The following is a 10,058-nucleotide window of genomic DNA, read 5'->3' on the forward strand; positions in this document are numbered from 1 at the left end:
TTTTTATTTTATTTTTAGACTTTTTTTTGTGGTCCAGGTTCACATTTGTGCTCATGATTTTACATACCACTTGCAGAATATGCAAATATGTTAGTAATTTTAACAAAATAAGAGAGTTCATGAAAATAGCATATTATTTTTTTTATATGCTATCCTGAATAAGTTATTTCACATAACAGATGCTTATATGTACTCCAAAAGAAAAAAGAAAACGATCCCGTTCAAAAGTTTACATACCTTCGATCTTAATACTTTGTGTCGTTTCCTGGATGATCCAAGTTGTTCATGAGTCCTGCGTTGGTCCTGAGCAGTTCAACTGCCTTCTGTTCTATAGAAAAATCCCCCAGCTCTTGCACGTTCTCTGGTTTTCCAGCATCTTCTGCATATCTGAACATTTTGCAAAAGTGACTTTATGATTTTGAGATCCATCAATTCACACTGAGGACAACTGAGGGACTCAAATGCACATAAGGTTCAAATGCTCACCGATGCTACAGAAAGAAAAAAAGGGGGTCATTTTGTCTTATGAGAAACATGTAACTATCTGCTGTAGCCTCTGACGGGCAGTACTAATAAATAAATAAAAATATTTAGGCAAAATAAGTAAATGTACACATCTCCATTCTGCTCAAAAGTTTTCCACTTCTCTGTCATTTTCCTCCACTGCTGCTGGTCAAAGGAAACGCCCAACGGAACAGGAAGAATTGATTTAAAATATAAACTAAAGAAAATATTTCAGTTGCATAGCCTACTGCATCTATATCTTATATAAAACCTTTATATAAAATACCTAACGTCTGTTCTGTTCGCATGGTTCGAGTCAAGTAATTTCGCCCCAGCAACATGAGCGCATTCAGCCCGTTCTCTTCAGTCAAATAACACGACTTTATACTTTCCAAACGTCCGTTAACTTTACCAAAAATGACCCGATACAGGCGGGAAAGGGACATTTTTTGAAAATGTCCTGCAAATTATTGTTTCTTCGCGGAGTTCGCGCGTTATGCATAATGTCTTTTTGCGGACAAGCGATGCGGGAGTCGTAAACGAAGTGTTCACACAGACGACACAGGTATTTACTTAACACAAAATATTTCTGTTGGCATGAAACGTTAACCATGGACATATATCTGGGATTATTAACAGATGCGATTCGAATACAATAAGGCCTATACAACAAGTATTGCAATAATTAATATTTAGGTCCACACACAGGAGAATCTGAGAAACAACAGCTAAAGTTTTACATTTGGATAGGAATTAAGTTCTTTATAATGTTGCGTCACGTGTTAATTAAAGTTCAAAGACTGTTTAATTTTGTTAGCTCTGAATGATGCACATTAAGTTATAGTAGCTAATGCTAATAACAAAGTATATTATAACATTTAGCACACAACATAATTATGTATAACACAAAGCGAATTATATGATTAGCATATAAAGCCCCTGTATTCAGATTTCAAACCGATATTTGCAATATTAATAATGTCTCGTCTGTCCGCTGATGTCTAATGCTTATTAAGATTAACATAATTATTTCACGCTTTACATTAAACAGGTAAAATTCGCGACTTTAAAGAACTAATTTACCTGGCTGTTCATGAAGTTTACGTTGTAATTGTAACGTACAATACAAAGAGCCTTTCCTATTAATTTAAAATCCCAAAAATGGCTTCGGGGAGAGCTTTACTGTTTACTCAATAGCAATCAATGGTTGCCATGGCAACTCTGACACGTCACTATGGAATGTTCGTGGATGACGTCACACTGGGCCGCTATAAAAGCTGATTTGGAATTGGAAAATTTTATTTCATCGTCGCTTGTTATGCGAGTAATATCAGTGAATGAATATCTGTCTGAACGAGTACGAAAATCTTGCTTAATCGTCTTTTAAAAAAAGACCAGAAATTCAGTTTGATAATATCAAACGGCTCAAGAGCGATCTCTCTCAGAACTGTGTAAACGAGAACTGTTGAAAATCTCTGTAGAACAAGAGTTCTCCTTTAGGATCAGAGATGGCTTTTAACAAGAATACATCTTTTTCATCATCATCTTCATCGTCCTCAGTTGTGGATGAAATGTCAGAGATGTCGCTGAGGAACACATCTCTGGACTCATCCGATGAGGATGTTTCCTCCAGTCACTGTACTGACAGGCTTGTGAAACATCAACTGCTGATGAACAAATTCCTGGACCTTCAGTACAGAGCCCGAGAGCGCCAGGAGGAGTTTCAGTCACTGCTGGAGCGATTTAACTATATACGTTAGTAATCTGGTTTTAGTTATACACTTATACACATGTAGTTCAGTAGCCTACTCAGACCAATGAGTCGAATAGAGTGGTCAAGTTAATGGTCTTTAATTGGCCTGATTCTTCAAGCCCTCACAAAAAACTAGAACTTCAAATAATAAAAAAAGAATACAAATGAATCAGACACTCATATTTAGGCATGTATTGGTATTCAGTTGTACCTAAATGCATTACAAACTGATTAACCTGTAAAAGTAACATTTTAAAATTGATAATAAAATAAAAATAATAGAAGAAATATTCATAATTTTTGTGTTTAAAACTATAAAATCAATTATAATATTCATGGCTTTTTTTCTTAATTTCCAAACATTAAACAATCGACCCTTAACCTTATTTTTTGGACGGAGAACTGTAGAAAGCCCTTAAAACTTCTCTTTTGTTGACAAGCATTTCAGGAAAAATTAATGATGCCAAATGCATTTACAGATTTACTCTAAATTGTTCCCCAAATTGGGATCAGATGCAGAGATGAGATCTGCACTTGACTTTGAGACAAGCAGCGCATATATTTAATTAAATCACAGCCTTAAATCACAGAGATTTGACAGTGACAACAAGCCATTTAATGATTCCAGTTTAATTTTGATAAACTGTGCAACCCTAAGCCATATATTGATCTTCTTTTTAATATCATCTAACTGTACTTAACAGTTAACGATATTTATGTTTTACTTCTTGCAGAGGAATCGCTAGAATGGGAGATTGAAAAAGTGGAGAAATCCATGTTCAGCATGGAGTGGCTGGAGGACTTGCAGAAGATCATTGATGAGTTCCAGGCCAATATGGCAAACAATGTGAGCCGCCTTCGAGAGAGCTTCAGAAAAATGCAGGAGGTTGCCTCGAAAAAAGTTCTGACCGTGAAGGCAAAAGGTAAGTTAATGTACACACACACCATCATTCATTAAAAAGCATATCTGAATCACTTTGGTTGCAGTGTGATCTAAAATGCTGTGTCAAGGTAGCTTACAGTGTAAAATGTGTTGGTTTTCAGGTAAACCAGGAAAAGATCTGGATGCCAAAGTAGTTAAAAGCATTCAGTCTCTGCCGACTTGTCCCACGGTAGCAGAATTGAAGGCAAATTCAACCGCTGCATCAACGTACTCATCAAATCTGATCATCGCCTTGAATAGCATCACCAAATCATCCTCCTGCAGTCCAGCCACAAGCAAGGCACTAAAACTATCAGCAGCGACCATTGAAAACCTCAACAAGGCATTTCAAGATCACTGCTTGGAAATTAAGACTCTCAAGACACCTAAAAAAAAAAGCAAGGTGGTTCAAGATGTGAACAGAGACGTCTTAGTTTCTCCCGTGCACCAAAGTGGATCTGCAGGTCAGCAGCAGAAGGTGAAAAAACTGCCTGCCTTTCCTGTGAAACCCAAGGCAGATGATTTTGGTTTCCCTCAGGTCAAAGAGCTTGTACGGGAGACAAATGTTGAAGTGTTGCCACTAGATAGACCAGTGATAACATTAGACACAGCTCCAAAAGACCTCCAGAGTCCGTCTGCTGATGACCCGTCTCCTCCTGGCCTTGCCAGGACTTTTGCTTTCCCCAAGATCACACGATCTGTCGAGGAGACAAAAGTTTCCACAGAGCAAAAGGCAAATGTCAAATCATCTGAAGAGACACAAGCTGATGCAGAGACGATGGAGAGAACAGAGACATCATTTGAAGAGACGATGGCTCAGAAAAACCTTAAGTGTCCATTTCCTCCTAGCTTCCAACGTCCGTCCCCCGTCAGATCTTCTGCTCTTCCTCAGATTTTGCAGTCTGTGGAGGAACCAGAAGTTGATACGGAGACGATGGAGAGAACAGAGACACCATTTGAAGAGACAATGGTTCAGGAAGACCACCAAAGTCCATTTCCTCATGCCTTCCATCATCCATCCCCCGTCAGATCTTCTGCTCTTCCTCAGATTTTGCAGTCTGTGGAGGAACCAGAAGTTGATACGGAGACAATGGAGAGAACAGAGACACCATTTGAAGAGACAATGGTTCAGGAAGACCACCAAAGTCCATTTCCTCATAGCTTCCGTCCTCCATCCCTTGTCAGATCTTTTGCTCTTTCTCAGATTTCACAGTCTGTAGAGGAGACAAAAGTTTGTGCTATGTCAGCGGTAGAACGTCAAAGTCTGTCTTCTGTCCACACCCATCCTTCCTCGTCTGTAAAACTGCCCAAAATTCAGACTCAAGCAAAGCCGTCACTTCAGAAGTCTGAGAAACCTGAGACTCACAAATATGATTCCGCAGTCTCGGGCAGCATTGAGGAGCAGTACATGAAGAACAGCGAGGAGGACGGAGACAAACTGCTTCATGCTAGCATGAAAGACCCATCGTTCATAATTGACATCAAAGCTCAAGAAAACAACCTCCAGCAGCTGGATCGAGCTTTTCAAAATAACAACATTTCCTCTGAAATGTACAACCTGTGCAGAGGAACCGTCAATCAGACACTTAAGAGTGTTGAGCTGCGTCTTGGATGTCTTTTACGGAGATACATCAAACATGTCCAAATGAAGCAATTAAGGTTAGAAAAACTTCCATTGGCTAATGGTTTATTTGATTATATATTTTGTGGTAAATCATTTTACAATTTTCCCCTTAAAAAATTCTAATTTTGGCTCATTGCATCTTTAATCTGTTATACAGGAAGACGCTCGATGGAAATTTCAAGGCCACCAGAAATTTAAGGGATGGACTGGAGTTCAAAAAAGTCCATTCTCAGCTCTGCAAGTTTGACCGTTTCCAGCAGAGTGTGAACAAAATCTGGGACGCCAAGCAAGCCTCCACTGATGAGACGCGAGAACTCTGCATCGCACGGACGGCCCATTTATACCAGCAGGTCAGTAGGAATTAGACAAGGGGGCATTAAAGCATTGATATTGAGTCTAAGACTAGTTTGTCATGTTGTAAAAATGTTAACAACATTAATTATATGGCTGATGTAAATAATAATATAAAACATGTTGTTGTCCTGCCTTCAGGTGAACGCGGTGCATGGCCTACATCTGACAGGCATATCATTTGTGCAAAGGCATGTATCACTGCCTCTGCTCACTGTGACACCCGTGCGGTTCAGCTCCAATTTGTGTCCATCTCCTCCTCGTGGACCACGAACTTCACCCAGCAGAGCCAGTCCAGCACGCCATCCTCAAATCCACCCCAAACCTCTGCACCACACGACCAGGAACACACCAGGCAGTTTCCTGAAGATCAGTCACATTCAATAATGATGGCCAGTGTCAACATAATGGCTTGTATCTGAACCCAAGAACAGATTATTGAAATGTCACAAAATTAAAACAAAAGCGAGGACGCATCAGGAACAGACTCTGGAAAAACAGAAGCACCGGCCTGTAGACATAGGAAGATGAATATAAATATAAAGATTGGTTAACCCATATTAGTGATTTCAAGCTTCGCCAGAGTCAAATAGCCAATGTTATATTAAGGAAGAGCTATGTCTTAATCAGTGTATATTTTTGTTTAAGCTTATATTGTAATAAATGTGTGAAAAAATGAATAATAAAAATGATAAATAATAAAGATATGAATCTCTCTTTATTGTTGGGCACTTAAGTATTTTGATCAATTGATCGAAGCACACCACTGAGTAGATTTGATTTTATCGGCGAAAATGGACATCTAACTGATCAAATGTGAACCGGTTATTTCTTTTAACTGAAGAAAGCATAATTTAAATGAATATGAAAGATGAGTACCTTTTTATTTGTTTAAATTCAAGTTAATTGTTACTTTAATAAAAGGCACATGCGAGTTAGGGATGAGTGTGTAATGATATTAATTATGGCATGTGACTTAAGCATGAACCATGTGAAAGGTTAGTGAACATAATTTCCATATCTTTCTAAATAATTTGCACTGATTAATAAAAAATTAAAATAATAAACCAATGTGAAAGCTTCATAATGTAAGAGATCTCTGCTGCCTGTCTCAGGTGAGGGTGGCGCTAAGTGGTCATCGCCCGCAACCGAGGTTTAAACATTTCCATTTCTAAGCATTTATTCAACGAAAGATAAAACAAATTGTGAAAACATAATATTCATTTCATAAAGGCTGTAGTACTGTGGGAAACATAAATTAAACAGAAATGTACATTTTCGCTGCTCTAGTTGTCTTCCCTCCCAAGCTGAAGTTTTGAAATATTTCTTGCCCACTGTTCATTTTCAAGCGCAGTGGGCGCACCGAGCAAAGTTACTAAAATCTTACTGAAACAAACAGCGGATGGGTCTCCGTCTAGATCGGAGGTGAAATAGAGAAACATGAGGATGACACAGATATATAGTTTATGTACGATCTGTAATTATTTATTCTGCAATCACCGATTGTATAAATGAACATAACTCTGTGAACACCCAAGTCACTTCTTCCTGGGGATATTTAACAGGATGGTAAAGAATTATGAAATATTCATACCTATCCTCATCTTCTCCTCCTCAATGTATTTCGTTCTTCGCGCTTTTGTCCGTCTTCTGTTCTGTTGCTAAAACTAACAATAGTTAAAGTTAATTTTTTTGAGTGTGATTAAAGAAATAAGTTTAAAATCTTAAAATCTCCAGGTTCCATATGCAGAGTGAAATGAGAACAGTCCAGCATTTAGAAATAATTCTTATTAACTGTTATTATTCTTGATTTTTCAAACTGTTAACAGTTTGGATTTTCGAATTATGCCTTTACTTTAGTTGTGCAGATCTGGGCTGAGGTTTTGCCCTTTGAGTGTAAGGTTTCACTGGCTGGGTGTTATTTTTAATTTTGGTAAAAAACTAAAGATTATGTTCCATGAAGATATTTTGTAAATTTCCAACCGTAAATATATCAAAACTTTATTTTTCATTAGTAATGTGCATTGCTAAGAACTTCATTTGGACAAGTTTATGGCGATTTTCTCAGTTTTTTATTTTTTATTTTTTTATTTTATTTTTTTGCATCCTCAGATTCCAGATTTTCAAATAGTTGTTTCTCTGCCAAATATTGTCTGATCCGAATAAACCATGAATCAATGGAAAGCTTATTTATTCATCTTTAGATTAAATTATGTCAAAAAATTTTCATTTTAGACTTTTTTTGTGGTCCAGGTTCACATTTGTGCTCATGATTTTACATACCACTTGCAGAATATGCAAATATGTTAGTAATTTTAACAAAATAAGAGAGTTCATGAAAATAGCATATTATTTTTTTTATATGCTATCCTGAATAAGTTATTTCACATAACAAATGCTTATATGTACTCCAAAAGAAAAAAGAAAAACGATCCCGTTCAAAAGTTTACATACCCTTCGATCTTAATACTTTGTGTCGTTTCCTGGATGATCCAAGTTGTTCATGAGTCCTGCGTTGGTCCTGAGCAGTTCAACTGCCTTCTGTTCTATAGAAAAATCCCCCAGCTCTTGCACGTTCTCTGGTTTTCCAGCATCTTCTGCAGTGTTAATTTTGACAGCAAATTCGGATTTAGTCTTAGTCTTAGTCTTTTGAATAACACACCATTTAGTTTTAGTCACATTTTAGTCATCTGAAATGTTTTAGTCTTAGTCTAGTTTTAGTCGACTAAATATCATAAGAGTTTTAGTCTTAGTCTAGTCTTAAGTCTTTTAGTCTTAGTCTAGTTTTTTTTTTAGTAGAACAAAGTCAACTTAGTTGACTTGACTAAATGTTTCCATCAGTCTGTTATGGAATGGTATTTATAAAATAAACATAAGGCCTGCTCTCAATGAAAAATATACATGCTCTCTGAAAAAGATATGCATTCCTCCTGAATGATATGCAATGCATATGACATTCTTTCAAGATGAAGTACAGTATTATTGAAATAGACAACCACCTATATTATATTTGTATTATATGTTCATTCTATTTCTTTATTTGTGATATTTACACAAAGTTTACATTTTTTTAAGTTTGTTTTTGTTCATTTAAAATAGCACTGCATAGTCATCACTGTAAAATAAAATACACAATCAAACCAAAATGTATTCAGACACCTTCAACGTTTCTTACAATATCACAGTTTATTTGCTGAAGTTTAGAAATTGGTAATAAAATATGACAATAACTCAGGGTTAAACTGTGTCAGAACAACAAATTCATCTTGATAATGTCTGATGCAATGCTTAATTTGGTTCAGTCTGTGGTGTGAAAAGGTTGCATTAGCAATTAAAGAAAGAAACACTTAAGCAAAACATGCTCAGGTCCCTAATAATTTTATTTTATTTTATTTTTTAGTCACTAGTAAAACAATATAATCTATTCTATCTGATTTTTGGATTGACTTTGGATAAATTCTTGTTAAAACTACAAAGTAATTCAATCAAGAGCAGTGAGTGATTTACTTTCATTTTCATACATTAAAGACACTGACAGCAGAGCTAGTAAATTAGGCGCGGTCACTTTAAGAGACAAATGCATCCATTATAAAGATACACATCCGATTTCTTTCCAACTCTTTACTTTCACTGAAGACATAACTACAGACTTTTTCGAACACACTTTCCAAGACAATATTTACTATGTATTTGTTGTCGGTACAAAAGCAAGAAGACTTTGAGACGCGTCTCTGCTTGCTCCCTGAACACCAGAACACCGCGCTGCTGAATTGAGCTCTTTCACTTTTCGCTCTTTTTCGTATGTTTATTTAAAATGCGATTTGTATTTGTTCGTTCGGGTGCAGGAGGACGCAAACGTCCTGAAAGAGAGCTCGATTCAGTGTTGCGCGAGTAACCAGCTGCTCAGTTCAACTTTACCCCATTGCGGGGCTGAAGCCAACTTGATGTGTTGAATGCTCGGAGCACGTTATAAAGCGTATTCTTAAAATACACATTTCTGTTTTAATAAATGCTCATATTAAAACATAGCATTACACATAAGTAGGTACAAAAATAATCAGTGATACATTTACGACCCCATAAAAATTTGGGTCGCAATGGCATTTCAAAAGGTCGCAGTGTAGTTCCCTGTGTAAACAACTAAACTGTTATGAAAACGTCCTCGAAACTGTGCGAATTTCTGCAAACTCATCGTTGTTCTCTTTTCTTTGTAACTGCTGCTTTGTTTAGCTGTTGCGCTTGCATTTGCCGCGGCTTTTTAAAATGGCTCGGCAGCTTCTGCATAGATCAACCTACCCTCAAAGATTCGCTCTGATTGGATCTCTTCTCCATTCGTCCCTCCCATATATTTTCGTCTCATTTTTATTCGTTGACTAAAGTGTCAGTTATATTTCGTCACGTTTTTCGTCATCATATCTGACTTTTTATTTAGTTTTTATTTAGTTTTCGTCCGTGAAAAAGGTTAGTTGACGAATATTTTTCGTCATAGTCTTCGTCAACGAAATTAACACTGATCTTCTGCATATCTGAACATTTTGCAAAAGTGACTTTATGATTTTGAGATCCATCAATTCACACTGAGGACAACTGAGGGACTCAAATGAACATACGGTTCAAATGCTCACCGATGCTACAGAAAGAAAAAAAGGGGGTCATTTTGTCTTATGAGAAAAATGTAACTATCTTCTGTAGCCTCTGAAGGGCAGTACTTAATAAATAAATAAAAATATTTAGGCAAAATAAGTAAAATGTACACATCTCCATTCTGCTCAAAAGTTTTCCACTTCTCTGTCATTTTCCTCCACTGCTGCTGGTCAAAGGAAACGCCCAACGGACAGGAAGAATTGATTTAAAATATAAGACTAAAGAAAATATTTCAGTTGCATAGCCTACTGCATCTATAT

At 36.7% G+C, this 10,058-nt stretch overlaps 1 protein-coding gene and 1 long non-coding RNA gene across 2 annotated transcripts; one reads left to right on the forward strand and one right to left on the reverse strand.

Annotated features, from left to right (window-relative positions):
- The first annotated feature begins 1,842 nt into the window (after positions 1-1,842).
- Positions 1,843-5,861, forward strand: LOC113093796 (uncharacterized). The gene is made up of 5 exons (XM_026259363.1): positions 1,843-2,259; positions 2,992-3,180; positions 3,302-4,838; positions 4,961-5,153; positions 5,296-5,861. The coding sequence occupies exons 1-5, from the start codon at positions 2,013-2,015 to the stop codon at positions 5,539-5,541; spliced, it is 2,412 nt and encodes an 803-aa protein (XP_026115148.1). The 5' UTR covers positions 1,843-2,012; the 3' UTR covers positions 5,542-5,861.
- Positions 5,381-7,702, reverse strand: LOC113093803 (uncharacterized). Its single transcript, XR_003287905.1, has 3 exons — positions 7,609-7,702; positions 6,749-6,821; positions 5,381-5,517 (listed from the first exon to the last, which is right to left on the reverse strand). It is a non-coding gene; the product is annotated as an uncharacterized LOC113093803 (long non-coding RNA).
- Positions 7,703-10,058: the final 2,356 nt, after the last annotated feature.

The sequence above is a fragment of the Carassius auratus genome, unplaced genomic scaffold, assembly GCF_003368295.1.
Source record: "Carassius auratus strain Wakin unplaced genomic scaffold, ASM336829v1 scaf_tig00215142, whole genome shotgun sequence".
NCBI lineage: Eukaryota > Metazoa > Chordata > Actinopteri > Cypriniformes > Cyprinidae > Carassius > Carassius auratus.

What these genes read in the sequence shown, in the direction of transcription:
- LOC113093796 (XM_026259363.1), top strand. Translation starts at nt 2,013, where the DNA reads ATGGCTTTTAACAAGAATACATCTTTTTCATCATCATCTTCATCGTCC. An exon ending in GGAGCGATTTAACTATATAC is followed by an intron (nt 2,260 to 2,991) that starts GTTAGTAATCTG and finishes TACTTCTTGCAG; the next exon opens with AGGAATCGCTAGAATGGGAG. An exon ending in TCTGACCGTGAAGGCAAAAG is followed by an intron (nt 3,181 to 3,301) that starts GTAAGTTAATGT and finishes GTTGGTTTTCAG; the next exon opens with GTAAACCAGGAAAAGATCTG.